The following is a 16,241-nucleotide window of genomic DNA, read 5'->3' as shown; positions in this document are numbered from 1 at the left end:
GGACAAATGGCCCCAGGAACCACCTGCAGGGCATGGGGTAGTGCTGAGGGGACAGGGTGCTGGGCAGATGCCTGGAAAAGGTGGCTCCTATAAGCCTCAACTACAAATCAAGGAAGTCTTGTCTCCTTCTCTCTCCCTCTGCTACTGCCCGAGTGCAGGTGCTGGACATCGACCAGGCGGATGCAGGCACCCTGCCCCTGGATTCCTCACAGAAGGTACAGGAGGCCCTGACTTGTGAGCTGAGCAGAGCTGAATTTGCCGAGTCCCTGGGCCTCAAGCCCCAGGACATGTTTGTAGAGTCCATGTTCTCTCTTGCTGACAAAGATGGCAATGGCTACCTGTCCTTCCGGGAGTTTCTGGACATCCTGGTGGTCTTCATGAAAGGTAAAGGAAAAGGGAGTAATTTTCCAGGTAGGAGAAGATGGAAGGGGCTGGAAACTGAGGCTGGAAGGTAGCTTACCTGTTAGAGATGGGGAAGTGCTGGGACCAGGTCTCCAGCCATGGCAGACATCTGGGTAGATGTCAGGAAGCAGAATAACACCTCGTTGTGCCCAGCAGTGGGTCACACTCATGTGAGTCCCCTTCTGGGATGCCTGGGACTTAGGCAGGTAGGTTGGGGCTCTCACAGGGTCCTCCTTCTCCCAGGCTCTCCTGAGGAGAAGTCTCGTCTTATGTTCCGCATGTATGACTTTGATGGGAATGGTCTCATTTCCAAGGACGAGTTCATCAGGATGCTGAGGTTGGTCATGTGGGATAGCCAGAAGAGTGGGCTAGGGCAGGGACTGCTGGGGGAAAAAGTGGGATATAAAGGTGGGAGCCAAAGGGTCAAGAACAGGGGCTTCCTCCCCCTCTTCCTCCTCCTCCGCAGAGCCAAAGACTGTTACAACTAGGAGGGGTCTTGGAACGTGGTCAGTTGGGGCCCTTCCATGTGGGCTCTGAAGGCCTGGTGGGTTGACCATTGGGCCCTCATGTCTAGGCCTTAGGCCTCTTTTCAGGCCCTGATGGCTTCCCTCCCCTAACCCCAGGTCCTTCATCGAGATCTCCAACAACTGCCTGTCCAAGGCCCAGCTGACTGAGGTGGTGGAGTCCATGTTCCGGGAGTCGGGCTTCCAGGATAAGGAGGAGCTGACGTGGGAGGATTTCCACTTCATGCTGCGGGACCATGACAGCGAGCTCCGTTTCACGCAGCTCTGTGTCAAAGGTGGGGTGGCCTGGCCTTAGGGCTGACCTATCCAGTAGACATAGCAGGCACAGTGCCTAGGGCCCACATACTTTTAGGAGCCCACAGAAATGTTTTAATGTCTTTTAAAATCAGAAGAATGAATATAATAATAATAATAAGTATGTGATAATACATCCAGCCTGGATTATATTCTTCTTTATATCAACATGAATGTAAAAAATGTTTATATTTTATAAATATATGTGTATATATATATACGTATACATATACACATATATGTATACGCATATGTACATACACATATATGTATATTTTTTTCTTTGTTTAATGGAGGAAGGGGCCTAGGAACGCAATAGTGCCTACAGCCCACAAGAGTCATAATGCAGCTTTGCTTCTGGGGTGGGCAGGGTCAGGATGGGGCGAGGGACAGCAGCTAGAATTCTGCTTCTCCCAGCTGTCTGTCAAAGGCCCCTGTTCTTGGTGCCCAGGACAGGGGACTGTAGAATCTCCTTGTAACAGCCCTATCCAGGCCATATTCATCTGAGCTGGGGTATCTGGTGGCAGGGGGGTGCTCTGGTTCTGTTTGCCTTTATATGCCTTGTCTGTGTGCTCAGGAAATGTGTGCTTGAGTGCATGGAGACCCACCTCTGTTGTCCTTCCCCCTACTTCCCGTCCCACTTGTGTCTGACTCAGGTGGGTGGGGGCTACAGCCAGAGAGAGCAGGGGACAGGTAGCAGGACTCTGTGGTCTACTCTGACCTTATGGTACCTTCACAGTTTCTCACTGGGTCATGTCGAGACCAAACCCAGTCCCTCCCAGGATTATGAGAACTTGGGGGAGCTGAGCAGCCCAATTCTAGATCCATGTGGGAGGGGGGCGAATTAGGCAGGGCACAGCTGGGACTCTGGTCAAGGCTTCACCTGCCTAAGGTGGGAGGAGAGTTGGTGGAGTGCACACCCAGCTCCCCTGATTCAGCAGCTTTTCACCTTTCCCATGCAGCCAGGGAAGTAGGCATGTAGGCCTGAGGGCAGAGCAGGGGCAGGTGCCTGGAAGTGAGCCCAGGCGAGAGTCCCAGGAACATCCAGCCCCTGGGGTGGAGGAGACGAACTGGCTGGGAGAGTGAGGGTTATGTAGAAGAGTAATGCTGAGTACTGTTTTGTTTTGCTTTTAATTGTTGTTGTGCCTTGTTGTTTCCTTCAAATTTTACTTTGAAACATTTTAAATGTACCTACAGAAAAGATACAAGAATAGCACAAGGAGCATCCCTTTACCATTCACCTAGATTTGCCTTTAGTTATCACTTTGCCACATTTGCCATTTGCTGAAATTTGAGGGATAAACATCTATACTTTGTTTTAAACACTCTGATTTCATTAAATTCAGATTAATCATGTTTGCCCTCTGGGCTGTAGGACCAGGGTAATCTTCAAGATTGGTTTAGCACTTAGAAGTGACTTGGATATTCCCAGGATTTGGATTTGCAGCTCACTCCTGCACTGCCCCTCCTATGCAGCTCAGACAGAGAGGAATGCATGGCTCGTGGGAGAGTGTTTTTCTCCCAACATTTTATTATGAACATTTTTAATATTTATTTATTTATTTTGAGAGAGAGAGAGAATTTGAGGAGGGGACGCACAGAGAGAGGGAGAGAGAGAATCCCAAGCAGGCTCTGTGCTGTGAGTGCACAGTCCGACATGGGGCTCGAACTCATCACCTGTGCGATCATGACCTGAGTCAAAATCAAGAGTTGGATGCTTAACTGACTGAGCCACCCAGGTGCCCCTATGAGCGTTTTTAAACACAGAAAAGTGGAAAGAATTTTATGGTGATCTCCATATGTGCACCACCTAGATCTACACTTAACTCTCAGGAGATTTTAGGCTGGAGGGTTGAGCAGGGTTTTAGTGGCAGAATGGTCTAGCAGGCAAGTTGCATACAGTTCCTGAACTCTACCCCATCAGCCTGAACTCGACCCCATAACGGTCCTAGGAGTGGGGCCAAAGGTGGATACATGTCCAGGGGACACTGCCTGGCCAACTTTGTTTCAGGCCTTCTGTCTGCCCACTCATGGCTGGGTCTAGTTTCCACAGAGAACACAGGCTGAGACTAGGGCACCCAAAGGCAAGGGTACTGGCCAGAGGCCCTCTACAGTATGGATGTGGGGTAGCTACCAGGTCTTCCTGGGCTCTGGGCCCTGAGCCGTCCCCTAGTCCATCTTTGTGTTGCAGGGGTAGAGGTGCCTGAGGTCATCAAGGACCTGTGCCGGCGAGCCTCCTACGTCAGCCAGGAAAAGATATGGTGAGCCCTCATCTGGGAATGTTGGAGGGAGGCTGGGGTTGGGGAGTTGCCTTTTCTCTCCCAAGAATGCCTGGTATCAGGGGCCCCACTAGCCTATGTAGTGTCTTCATGCATATTAGAAAAAAACGCTCCTTACTCTAGGCGGAAGCAGCCCTGCACCAGGAAGAGCAGAGAGCCTGGTGGATTTCAGCACTCACCTGCTGCCAGGGTCAGATGCCCTTGTATGTGTACCCTTGGCTGGGACCCCCAGGATCTGACTCATTCTCTCTCTAGGTCTCTGTGGGAATCTTGCTGTCCCCTGTCTGACAGTTCTGACCCTTCCCCAACAGAGTTGGTCTGAAGGCAGACAGGGGCAGCAGAGGACCAAGTGGCTCAGGCGGCCAAGGTCCTATCTCTCTCATTTCTGTCCTAGTCCCTCCCCCAGAGTGAGTGCTCGCTGTCCCCGCAGCAACGCTGAGGTGGAGTGGACACCACAGAGACTGCAGTGCCCCATGGACACAGACCCTCCCCAGGAGATTCGACGGAGGTTTGGCAAGAAGTACGCCTGCTCCTCCTGTTAATTAAGCCCAGGCAGTTCATCCATCCCTTCAGCATGCATACAGTGATTACTGGGTGCCAGGCATGGTCCTGAGCCCAGGGGTGCTGGCAGGATGAGCAGTCCATGCCCAAGAAGATCCCAGTCTGACAAGATGGTCTGGTACACTGACAGTTACAAGGTCCCACTGAAGAATGTTGTAAGAGTGGTAAGAGCAAGGGGCTTCAGAGCTCAAGGAAGTGCTCACCTCTACCTGGGAAGTCAAGGAAGGCTTCCTGGAGGGTGTGTCTTCTGAGCTTCCAGTAAAAAATGAGACCAGAGCAGGTAAGAGTGAGGAGCTACAGACTGGGAGGGGAGAGGACTGAGTGAGTGGGAACTGGGGTAGAGGGAGTGTATCTCCTGGGGTGAACTGACCAAGTGACCTCTTGCAAGGCTGTCCCTACTCTGACAGTTGGCTTGAAGAGTGTGGTATATAGCCTGTGGGGTCTGAACCCTGCTTGGTTTGAGCAACTTGATGCCCTTTCCCTGCTGGGGAGGCGGGCTGCACTAATGGCAGGTCCACAGCCAGAGCCAAGTCTTCGTGTCTCCCAGGGTAACGTCTTTCCAGCCCCTGCTGTTCACGGAGGCTCATCGGGAGAAGTTTCAGCGCAGCCGTCGCCACCAGACCTTGCAGCAGTTCAAGCGCTTTGTGGAGAACTATCGGCGCCACATCGGCTGTGTGGCCGTGTTCTATGCCATCACCGGGGGCCTTTTCCTGGAGCGGGCCTACTGTGAGTGCGGGCAACCCCAGGGGTGTGGCTCCTGCCAGTGTGCCCGGCCTGCTTGAAGGAAGGCCGCTGTGGGGGAGGCTCCACCTGTAGGCGGCACCCTTTCCTCTGCACTGCGACCCCCTTATCCACCTGGGCCCCTCCACAGACTACGCCTTCGGGGCTCACCACATGGGCATCACAGACACCACCCGCGTGGGCATCATCCTGTCCCGGGGCACGGCCGCCAGCATCTCCTTCATGTTCTCCTACATCCTGCTCACCATGTGCCGCAACCTCATCACCTTCCTGCGCGAGACCTTCCTCAACCGCTACATACCCTTCGATGCCGCCGTGGACTTCCATCGTCTCATTGCCTCCACTGCCATCGTCCTCACAGGCAGGACCTGGGGGTCCCAGGGATTCTTGTCTCTGTCCTCCCGCCCCCCCCCCCCCCTGCTGGCTTCCCCTCCTCTGAGAGCACCTCCTCTCTCTCTGGGCTTGACTTGAGTATAAATCTTGGAAGTCCTCAGGAGGGTGGAGCTGGCCCCACAGTGGTGTGAAATAAGCCCAGGGGCCACTCACTGCCCCTTCCCATGCTTCCAGAGCCACCTCATCAGCCTCCAGCTGACAAGTTACCAACACCCCAGAACAAGTGCACATGTGTGTGATCTCTTCCAGTTTTTATGTTGTAAAACACACTATGAGAGAAACCAAAAGATAGAATTTCTAATGGTATCATTTCAGACTCTTGTGGCTGTGTTCATGGATGGTATATATGGAGCAGGGGTTGGGGGGAGGAACAGGAGGTTGATTAGAGATCAGAGGTACAGATCCCTAGGGTCCTTCTTCAGGCTCCTAATTCTGGGTGGCTGGAGTCCTTCATCTTGGGCTGAATGGGTTGAACACCCCCACCGGGCTGCCCCCAGGCTCACTCCCACCCTTCCTGGTCTTCCTTAGTCTTACACAGTGCGGGCCATGTGGTGAATGTGTACCTGTTCTCCATCAGCCCACTCAGTGTCCTCTCCTGCCTCTTCCCTGGCCTCTTCCATGATGACAGGTGAGTGAGTATGTGCGTGTGTGTGCGTGTACGTGTGTGTGTGTGTGTGTGTGTGTGTGTGTGTGTGTGTGTGTGTCTCAAGGTAGGGGTATTCTTTATGGATGGAAAGAAGCAAATTCTCTTGGCTGAGAGCAGAGTGTCACCTTCCAGATTATAGAGACAGACAATGACCAACCTGAGCCTTGGTCCCAAATGGGCAGAAAGGGACACTAGTGGCTGGGTTGGGGTATTTCCTCTGGAGGATTCTTTCTGGAAGTCCCAGACATCTCCTCTCAGCATCCTTCCTTGCTTTCCGTTCTTGACAGGTCTGAGTTTCCCCAGAAGTATTACTGGTGGTTCTTCCAGACTGTGCCAGGTGAGAGCCCTCCCTGTTCTGAATTTCTGGTCTGGCTCTGAGGTGCGGGCTCTGGGTTTTGTCTGCCATGAGGCAGCCTAGTAGCACTCACTTGGCTCTCACGGTGAGCCAGGCTCTGCCCTCTGGTCCTAAGGACTCTCCTGGGCAGTAGGAGCCTCTGCTATCCAGTCCTTCTCTTGGGAGCTTGGCTGGGCTACTGCCCCACTCTGAAGTTCCTCCCTCTGTAGAATGGGAGTGGACTCCCTCACCTCCCACCCCAGTATACACAACCTACCATGACAGTAGCTTTGAGTGCTGTGCCCAGCTGTATGTCAGAGAGACCGGGCTCATTGTCAAACTAGGCAGAACCCCCCATCCCTTGTAGTCTTTTGACAAGGGCTGTTTAGGGGAATATTCCTAACTCTTCATAATCACCCATTTTAGAACTATTATCTGTGAATCTATTCAAAAGCTTCTTGAACCTGTTTATATTTTCATTCTATTTCCTCTTTGGGGTAACACATTTTCTATATTCACTCCCCTCTGTGAAACACAGCATTTTTTTTTTTAATCCTAAAACGATCTGCTTTGAACTTCAGAGTGCTTGCTAATTCCTGCACAGTGGGATTTAGTGGATAAGGCTGTGTTTATGCTCTCCTCTCCGTTCAGGTCTTTACAGGCTTTGGTTAGATCTCTTCTTAACCTCTGCTTTTCCATACTGCAGGGCTCTAATCTTCCTAATTTCCACCTCTCTCCTCCTTAATCACTTGAGGGGCCATTCTCTGGCCTCACACTTCCATCCTGAATCTTGTATTGCCCTCTCGTGTACCCCAGGCCTGGTATCCCCTGTAAAGGGGGTGCCTCCCACCAACTCTGGGATGAACCCAGGGGACTCTGGTGGTCACACTTACTCACTAATGGTGCCATTGCTCATGCTGTGTCAGCCAAGTGTGATGCTACAGGGACGTAGGCCAAGCCTTGACTCCACGGGGGCAGGACCTGCAATGTCCAAAGTCTGACCTAGAGGCCAAAGTAGATGCCCCATGGATTCATTCATTCATTCAGCACACATTTATAAAAGCCCCACAGGGTGCCAAGCCCTACAGTAGGCACTAGGATTCAGTGGTGAACTAGCAGCCTGGTCCCTGTTCTTGTAGGCCTGAAAGTCAGGGAGGTGACAGACATAAATGGCACAGTTACTTGAAAAATAACAGTCGTGACAAGGTCTATGAGGGAAGGGTAGAGTCTGTTGAAATAAAAGGCACCTGTGATCACCAGTGTGGGGAGAGAAGAACAGAGAAGCCTGGGCTTCTGTGCCCTTACCCAGAGCAGTGGAGTGGAAAGGGGACCCTGATCCATGGCAGCCTCAGAATGGCCCTGCTCCTCTGCCCTTCACCCCATGTTCATTTTGCAGGCCTCACGGGGGTCGTGCTGCTCCTGGTCCTGGCCATCATGTACGTCTTTGCCTCCCACCACTTCCGCCGCCACAGCTTCCGGGGCTTCTGGCTGACCCACCACCTCTACATCCTGCTCTATGTGCTGGTGAGGGCTAGCAGGGTTTTGACAGGATGATCCCAGGGAGGCAGTGGGGACCAAGACATCAGTTTTCTATCCCCTTAGTTATTTCAAGACTCCTCTTGGCTTCTCACTTCAAAGCTGGAGGTTATAGTATGGGGCTGTCAAGCAGACTGACCCCAATATACAGCACGTGGAAGATGGGTGCCCTGACATGGGTTTTGCAGTAGCAGCCCTACTAGGCTGTTCGACATTTCTTGCAGATGTCATTTCTGCCCAGCCACTCATTCCCCAGTTCCAGTGGCTGGTTTGGGCTCCTGGGAGGACTTCCTACTCTTGAGGGAGCATCACCCTTTTTAAGAGAAACTTATCTGAATTTAGTTTTGCCACTTTTGTTCTGATCTTGTTTTCTAGAGTATTAGCACCCCACCCAGCTAAGTGCCACCTGTAAAGTTAATGAGCTTGCTCCAAATGTCTTCACTTAGGCTGTTGATACAATGGGTTTTAAAGAGTCTGTCTGTTCCCTTTCTTTCTCCTTAACCTGGGCTCTTGCCTCCCTTCCTTCATATTCCCTCTCTTCTCTTGTCCTGTTCTCTTTACCTTCCCTGGGTTTGTCATCAGTTGCGTCAGCTGGTTAGTTCCAGAGCTGACTGTGATCTGTGACTGTGTCATAGCTCTGCTTGGCCTGCCTTTCTCATGGACACGGGCAGTTCCCTAAAGGGCACCCTGAGGGTCTCTCTGAGAAGCTAAACTAAGGTCCAAGGCCCCAGTGTCCCCACTAATGATAGCTTGGCTGCCAGCATTCAAGAAGCACAGAGCCCACCTGGCTGCCATCTGTCACCTGGCTCAAGGCAGAACTTCACACAGGGGTCTCCCTTGTCCTGAGACACAGGGAGAGTCCATTATTGCCTGGGTCAGGCTGGCGTCTGTGGGCTGCCCTCCCTCCTCCTGTCCTCACTGATTGGAAAGGTCTGTTTCCATGCTGCCTGAGGCTCAACACTTCATGGTTGTGAAGATGACTACCCAGTCTTGGCTTAGGTTGTTTCCTAGAACTGATGATGTTTATTTCCAAAGAAATCTCTGCCCTCTTTGGAAGCTGAGGCTAATTTATCCCTTCTTCCCCACCTTTGCTAGGGTGGAGCCCTAGCATCTGGGGTTATTGTTTCTATGAGGGATGGAGATGATGTTCTTGTTTCTGGTGAAGCAGGAGCTTCTTTGAACTAGATGGGAGACCCAGAGGAGTGGCCAGGCCAGACGGGGCTCCCTGAGACCAAGACCCTTTTCTGACTTACTCCTGGGTTTGGGGGCTCACTGGGGTTTAGAGCCACCCTTCCTGCCAGCAGGGAAGTCAGCAGCTCAGAAACGTGCAGGACCCTCTGCTGGGCAATCCTAGCCCTGGCCTCTAAGGAGAGTCTCACCTGGGGGGATATCTGGGCCAAAACTTCTTCCTTCCCATTTATCCCTTATGTTACCATTTTGACTTCAGGCAGAAAGAGAAGTCACAAATAAAGGGCCCCAGTGTGGAGTAGAACCTGCAGAAGGATGCCCAGGCTCCTGCTCCAGGCTAAAGAGGGCACGGCTAGCACAGCAGAAGCTGAGCTGGCGGCAGCTCTCCTGGTTCATCAGCCAACCATGAGTCTGCAGCAGCTTTGTGGTTTAAAAGTAGAGCCAACACCAAATGGGGTGTATAAACAGAGGAGTATGAGGTCACCCTCACATTGTTCTCAGCCTGGCTGGATGCTTAGAAAGCCTTGAGGGTGGGCATGGTCTCCATAATGAAAGAAGAACTTGGGGAAACCAGAGCCAGTTCAGAGAAGAGCCCACAGAGGTTTAAGTTAGTCCTGTGGGAGAAGGCCCAGGAATTCAGGAATGCTGAGCTGGGGAAAGAGAGAGCTGAATGAGGAACTAGAGTTCAGTTTAACAGTTATCTGTCTGTCAGAGGTCTAGTATGCGCTAGTTTGGTGCTAGGCCCAGTGGACCCCTTGGGAACTTAGGATTTGCTGCAGAGATAAGTGCCATGCGCTTGAAATGATCAAAATGAGCAGACAATATAGGATTAATTGCTGAGCTGAGTGTTTCAGTGAGTTACAGTAGCTCAGTGAAGGGAGTTTCATTTGGACCAAATTGGTTAGTGAAGACTTTGGGGAGAAGATGGGTCTTGGGCCAAGCCTTGAGGAGAGGTAAGCTGAGATTTGACAGGGCAGAGCGGAATCCAAAAAGCATTCCAAGTAGAAGAAAGGGCACAAGTGCTGGTGCAGAGGTGCAAATGATGATGGAATAGTCAGGGCATAGAGAGGACAGCCCTGGCTGTGGATGGCCCCAGGGAATTAGGCGGTAGCAGGACATGGTGGACCTGTGCGGGCTGCACTGAACCGCTGAGGGGCTGTGGCTCAGCTGACTGGCCATGCCTCATGGGAGAGCACAGAGGAGAGCAGAGTGAGAAAGCCAGGTTTGGGCAGCATGCAGGATCAGGGGTGGGAGAAGGAACAGAGGGCCGGTGGAGGAGATGGAAAGTGAGTGGCCTGAGAGAGCTAGCACAGCGTTGTTGCAGAAGTGGAACAGAAGGGGTAGTTGCTAGTGCCACAGACTGCCAGTGGTGGGAGCAGATGAAAGGAGACCTTGGGGTCTGGCCATTCATGGGGCCGGTGAGACCTCAGTGAGCAGGGCCTGAGAAGAGGTGGAGGCAGGAGCCAAACTGACCAGACTTAGGAGCAAGCAGATGGGAAGAATGGGGGCAAGTAGTGTCTGATCTTGTCAGACTAGCTTGTTGGGGAAAGGACCAGAGCTGGACAATACCTGTCAGTTATTTCATGGAAAAGGGAGGACTGGTTAGATGTTCTTAGTCTCTAAAGGGAGAGGACAGGGGTGCCTGGGCGGCTCAGTTGGTTAAGCGTCTGACTTCAGCTTAGGTCATGATCTCACAGTTAGTGAGTTCGAGTCCTGTGTCAGGCTCTGTGCTGACAGTGTGGAGCCTGGAGCCTGCTTTGAGTTCTGTGTCTCCCTCTCTTTCTGCCCCTCCCCTGTCATGCTTTCTCTCTCTCTCTCAAAAACAAACAAAAAAAAACACATTAATTTAGAGGAACTCCTTTTACTGAATCAGCAGTTATTAAGTGTCTACTGTGTGCCAGAAACTGCCAACAGCTGAGAGTATGATGGGAAAAAAAAAAAAAAAAAAGGACACCTCCTTCCTCTACAGTCCAGGGAGTGAATGGGCAGGAGGTGTGGGGCAGGGGGAAGAAAAGTAGTGTGGATGATGATGAGTGCCCTGAAGGGAGTTGACTGGGAGATAAGATAGAGAGGACTGAGGGAAGGCCCAAGGAGGTAGTGTTTCTGCTGAGGCCTGAATGAAATGGAGGCTCCCATGGGAGCCATGGGAGAGGGAACAGCAGGTGCAAAGGTCATGAAGCAAAAAGGATTTGCCATGTTTAAAGAACAGGGAGGAGGAAATGTTGGCAGGCAGAGGCCCAGAGCGTCTCAAGGTTCTGTGGTGTAATGGGAAGTCCACTAAGGCTTTTTAAGCTGGGATGGAATGATAAAATGAACTTTAAAATGTCACACTGGCTGCCTTGAAGGGACTGCGTCATGGTAGGGCACCCTAGTAGAAGACCAGTTAGGAGGCTACTGCAGGAGAGTGGGTGAGAGTCAAAGTTCCAGGAAGGTGCAAGTAGTCTCATTCATCATGGACGCTCTGCAGGATGGGGCTGGGGTTGGGAGTGGTTAGATTTGGGAACCTGTAGGGAGCCTAGTACTTGGAGAGATGGGGATGGAATGAGCCCTGGGGAGTGTGGGGTGGGTGGAGAATGCAAGGGGCTAAGGGCCAAGCTAGCCAGAGACACTGTTGTGGGTATGGCTTGGTCTGAGCTGTATTCTTCACTCTCTCCAGCTCATCATCCATGGCAGCTTCGGCCTGATCCAGCTGCCCCGTTTCCACATCTTCTTCCTGGTCCCGGCACTAATCTATATGGGGGACAAACTGGTGAGCCTGAGCCGGAAGAAGGTGGAGATCAGCGTGGTGAAGGCAGAGCTGCTGCCTTCAGGTACCAGCCTTTAGGCTGTCAAGGGGCCAGCTGGGTGGTACTGAGGAAGCCAGTGGCGGGTGGGGGTGGGGGTGGGGGTGGCAGAGCCCGGACCTTGCAATCTCCTGACCTGGCCAGTGGAGTTGGCAGGGCCCTTGAGCCAGAAGTGATGAGGGAGCTGGCAAGAGAAGCTCTTTGCCAGAGGACCTGAGCCTCTCTCGCAGCAGAGAATAGAGGAGCCCAGGCCAGGTGGCTCCTTTCCCTGCTGACCACCAGCACCAGTGCTGCATAGCTCCTCCTCAGGGTGGACGTGGCTCAAGGGGAGTAACGCCTTCCGGTGTGGGGGAGGCCTTCCTTGTCATATTCCAGAAGCAGAGGTGAGGCTTCAGGTGGGGAACTCTCTGGAGGCCACAGTGTTGCTGAGACCTGGACAGCAGCCTCCTAACCACTTCTTTTCCTCAGGAGTGACCCACCTGCAGTTCCAGCGGCCCCAAGGCTTTGAATACAAGTCAGGACAGTGGGTGCGGATTGCCTGCTTGGCTCTGGGGACCACAGAATACCACCCCTTCACACTGACTTCTGCGCCCCATGAGGACACGCTCAGCCTGCACATCCGGGCAGCAGGGCCCTGGACCACTCGCCTCAGGGAGATCTATTCACCTCCAACGGGAGATGGCTGTGCCAAATACCCGAAGGTGACCAGGCCCAGGCCAGATGTGCTACATGCCCCCACATCCCCTTAGCAGACCGTGGCCCTGCCACCCCAGGCTCCCCACTGTGTTCCTCCCCTCCCCCAATCCAGAGACTGGTTGTTCCAGGTAATGCCACAGTAGCCACTTTCCCTTCACTCCTGCCTCCCATTTCCAGCTTCAGAGCTATGGTGGTGGTGGAGCTTAACTCAAACCCACTCCTCCTCTTGCAGCTGTACCTCGATGGACCATTTGGAGAGGGCCACCAGGAGTGGCATAAGTTTGAGGTGTCCGTGCTGGTGGGAGGGGGCATTGGGGTCACCCCCTTTGCCTCCATCCTCAAAGACCTTGTCTTCAAGTCGTCAGTCAGCTGCCAAGTGTTCTGTAAGAAGGTGAGTGCCCCCTCCTCCTGCCAACCCATGGCCCCTGATCCCAATCACTGGATCCATCTCTGCCTGTCTCTCATGCCTCTGTTTTTGGCCTGATCTGGGCAAGGCCAAGTTGACTTGCTCCACAGGGATCAGAATATCCCCAGACCCTAAAGAACAGAGTTGGAGAGGGGTAAAGAAACCCATTCCCTCTTACAGAGGAAGCCAGCACTTGAAGGAAGCATTGTTGGGTGAGGAGAAGGAAGGGCACACTTAGGGTGGGGCAAAAGTGAAACTGGCTCTGCTTTCAAGAGGAAAAGGAGGGGAGGTGGCAAGGCTGGGCTGATGGGCTGGGTTGGCTCCAGGAACACAGCCCAGGCCCTTAGGCCCCCTCCATACCGGGTCCCTTCACCCCAGCCTGGACCTGGTAGCAGGCTCCTGCTTGTCTCTCTGGGCCTGGCAGGTGAGTCAGGGGCACAGGAATGCAGCGGGCAAGGGCCTAGCCCATATGCTGTCAGCATTTAGAGGGTGATACGCAGCTTCTCTGTTCCTCTATTGTGCCAGCTCTGGCTCTTTTTTTGTTTGTTTGTTTAATGTTTATTCATTTTTGAGAGAGGGGTGGGGGGCGGGCAGAGAGATCCAGACAGCAAAGAGCCCAGTGCAGGGCTTGAACCCACAAACCATGAGATCATGACCCAAGCTGAAGTCAAGACGCTTAACTGACTGAGCCACCCAGGCATCCCTCTGCCTCTGCTTCTTAACCCAACGCAGTCTCACTTCATCCTCTTCAGAAGTTGGAGATGGGCCCCTCCATGACAGCTTCCATCCCCCTAGTCTCTCTTTGAGCCCACTCCCATCTGCTCCAGGTAGCAGCGTCTTCTGTAAGGCTGTTCTGTGACATGCCCCTCAGTGGGACCATATCCCTCTGGGCTAGGTTTGGTTGGGAGCCCAGCAGCCTGAAGAGGGCCCATTGGAGGGAGTGGCAGGTCCAGCTCAGTGTGAAAAAGCGGCTTCCCACCCCATTAGACCTTCAGCTCACTTGACAAGTGTCCTTTTCCATCACCCCAGATTATTATTCCCTTCTACCTCTCCATGACCTGGGGTAACTCCATCTCCCACTCCAGAGCCTGATCCTTTGGCCCCACAACACTCCATCTCCCCAGGCTGTTTGGGGAAAGGCACAAGCTGACTGAGACCAGAGGGTTCTATTGCTATGGGGATCCCCGGGAAATAGGGAGCCTGAGATGAGCCAAGTCCTAAGCTCTAGCCATGTATCCCCAGATCTACTTCATCTGGGTGACACGGACCCAGCGGCAGTTTGAGTGGCTGGCTGACATCATCCGGGAGGTGGAGGAGAATGACTGCCAGGACCTGGTGTCCGTGCACATCTACATCACCCAGCTGGCTGAGAAGTTTGACCTCAGGACCACCATGCTGGTATGTCAGGGCCGGCCAGGCAGGGCAGCTAGGTGGGTATGTGGGTTGGCAGGGTGAGGCACATGGCCAAAGCAGGTGGGTGGACAGCTCAGGTTCAGATGGCAGGAAGCACAGAGATGCTGGTCCTGATCCTCAGCTTCCAGATCCCTCCCCACCCCACTCCCTGTCCCCTGGGCTGCAGGCTGACTTGAGCTAGGCAGTGACCCTGATTTTCCTTGGCCTGATCTGCCCCTGTGCCCCCAGTACATCTGTGAGCGGCACTTCCAGAAGGTGCTGAACCGGAGTCTGTTCACGGGCCTGCGCTCCATCACCCACTTTGGCCGCCCCCCCTTCGAGCCCTTCTTCAAGTCCCTGCAGGAGGTCCACCCACAGGTCAGTCCCACCCCATATCAAGGTTCTCCTGGCCTTTATCATCTGAGGTCTGAGCAAACCTTCCAAACCAGCTCCATGAGGGAAGGAATTGACTTCTGGTGAGAACTGATCACCTGGGAGATAAGTGGGGGTAATTGAACAGAAAAAAAGTAGGGGTTACTTGGGGGGCTAAGGGAGGAGGCAGGTGACCGGGACTTACCACTTCTGAAGCCATGATGCCTATCCACAAGGAACAGCTCAGTGACTGAGCTGGTCCTTACCATAAACTCAGAGCTACTCTTACCACTAATACTGAGCCAACCCTCACCCTGGACACTGAGCTAACGTTTACCATGAACATTGGGTTAGCGCTCAGTGAGACACTAAGCTATCCTTTAATTTGAACATTGATTAACCCAGCCCCTTATCTTGCACCTGAAGCTGACAAATGCCTTGGAGGGGGTAGAGGTTGGACCCATAGGAAGCAAGTCTACCAAAACTGAGCTAGACTTAAAAACACTGAGCCAGCCCTCACCACGCATGGTACAAAGCAAACCTTTATGAGAAACATGGAAGGAGCCATCACCAAGGACTCTTGCTGGTCTTCAACATGAACACTGAGCCAGCCCTCCCTCTGGACACTGAGTTAGCCTTCATGTTTTCCTCCCCCAACAGGTCCGGAAGATTGGGGTGTTTAGCTGTGGCCCCCCTGGCATGACCAAGAATGTGGAAAAGGCCTGTCAGCTCATCAACAGGCAGGACCGGACTCATTTCTCCCATCATTATGAGAACTTTTAGGTCTCCTGCCCAGGAGCTCTGCCCACTGCACAGCTGAGCAGAGATTTGGGCCCGCACCTCACTCTATACTTCCTGTTTCTGGCTTGCCCAGCCTTCTCCCCCCATTCCTGCCTCCCACCTCAGTCCAGGTGGTCATGGTCAATCACACCATATGGATTCAGACCATATGAGTCCAGAATGTCTCAGCCTGGAGAAGTAGGAGGCACTGTCTGGGAAACGGAGGTTGGGAGGTAGGAGAGCTATTACTGCTTTGGGGCAAAGTGACCCCTCTTCTTTCAAACTAAGAAAAAACATCAAAAGACTGGAACTGACAAGCAGTGTATATGCGTATAAGTGGGCTGTGAGCCTAAGGATGAAGTAAGAGCACAGATGCTGGCATCTTGGAACTCCTTCCCCAAAACCTCCTCCTCCTCTGGGGCTTCCCACTGTCATAAGGGCTGGCAAATGCCTTGGAGGGCATAGAGGCTGGAGCTGCAAAGAGAAATTTACAGGAACCCCTTTAGCATCCTAGTCTAACAGCACAATTGAGCTGCTCTCCCCAGTTTTTAAACATGTATTGTAGTCAGAACCCAGTCCACTATCTTTGTAGTGCTCCTCAGTCCTTCTCTCTTCTTCCTACTGAAGTAGTCTCCTTTACAAATAAACGACATTTCTGCCCTCTGGGTTTCAGTATTCTGCTCCAGATTGGGGTAGGCACTGGCAGAAGCAGCTACTCAACCAGCCAGGTAACCTAGGCTGGTGCAGACAGTCCTCTGAATTTGCCAGTATCTGCTGAATAAAGGAACCGGCCCAAGGCCAAGTGCTCTAGCTGGAGATTTCTTTCCCAGCTCAGGGGCACCCTTCCTGACAAAGGGCCTCTCAGGGTGGCTAGTGTGAGATTTCTGAAGCCTGATCAGGAAGGGCAGAGAGAG

At 52.9% G+C, this 16,241-nt stretch overlaps 1 protein-coding gene across 2 annotated transcripts in view; it reads left to right on the top strand.

The window, feature by feature from the left end:
• DUOX1 (dual oxidase 1) overlaps positions 1-15,987 on the top strand; it is a 34,208-nt gene extending 18,221 nt beyond the window's left edge. The window contains exons 20-35 of one of the 2 annotated variants that reach the window (XM_043555516.1): positions 159-384; positions 646-739; positions 1,026-1,201; positions 3,412-3,481; positions 3,894-4,019; positions 4,608-4,786; positions 4,932-5,162; positions 5,723-5,822; positions 6,128-6,177; positions 7,571-7,698; positions 11,555-11,708; positions 12,150-12,382; positions 12,610-12,768; positions 14,026-14,181; positions 14,425-14,553; positions 15,208-15,987. In XM_043555516.1, the coding sequence (XP_043411451.1) occupies positions 159-384; positions 646-739; positions 1,026-1,201; positions 3,412-3,481; positions 3,894-4,019; positions 4,608-4,786; positions 4,932-5,162; positions 5,723-5,822; positions 6,128-6,177; positions 7,571-7,698; positions 11,555-11,708; positions 12,150-12,382; positions 12,610-12,768; positions 14,026-14,181; positions 14,425-14,553; positions 15,208-15,330 (2,334 nt within the window). In that variant the 3' untranslated portion in view covers positions 15,331-15,987. Of the gene's footprint in view, positions 1-158; positions 385-645; positions 740-1,025; positions 1,202-3,411; positions 3,482-3,893; positions 4,020-4,607; positions 4,787-4,931; positions 5,163-5,722; positions 5,823-6,127; positions 6,178-7,570; positions 7,699-11,554; positions 11,709-12,149; positions 12,383-12,609; positions 12,769-14,025; positions 14,182-14,424; positions 14,554-15,207 lie in introns of those variants that run through there. The other variant, XM_043555517.1, reaches the window with a different exon arrangement.
• Positions 15,988-16,241: the final 254 nt, after the last annotated feature.

This window comes from Prionailurus bengalensis, chromosome B3 (genome assembly GCF_016509475.1).
Source record: "Prionailurus bengalensis isolate Pbe53 chromosome B3, Fcat_Pben_1.1_paternal_pri, whole genome shotgun sequence".
Classification (NCBI taxonomy): domain Eukaryota; kingdom Metazoa; phylum Chordata; class Mammalia; order Carnivora; family Felidae; genus Prionailurus; species Prionailurus bengalensis.
The sequence above is the reverse complement of the archived record's forward strand: the minus strand, read 5'-3'. Positions and strand labels throughout refer to the sequence as shown.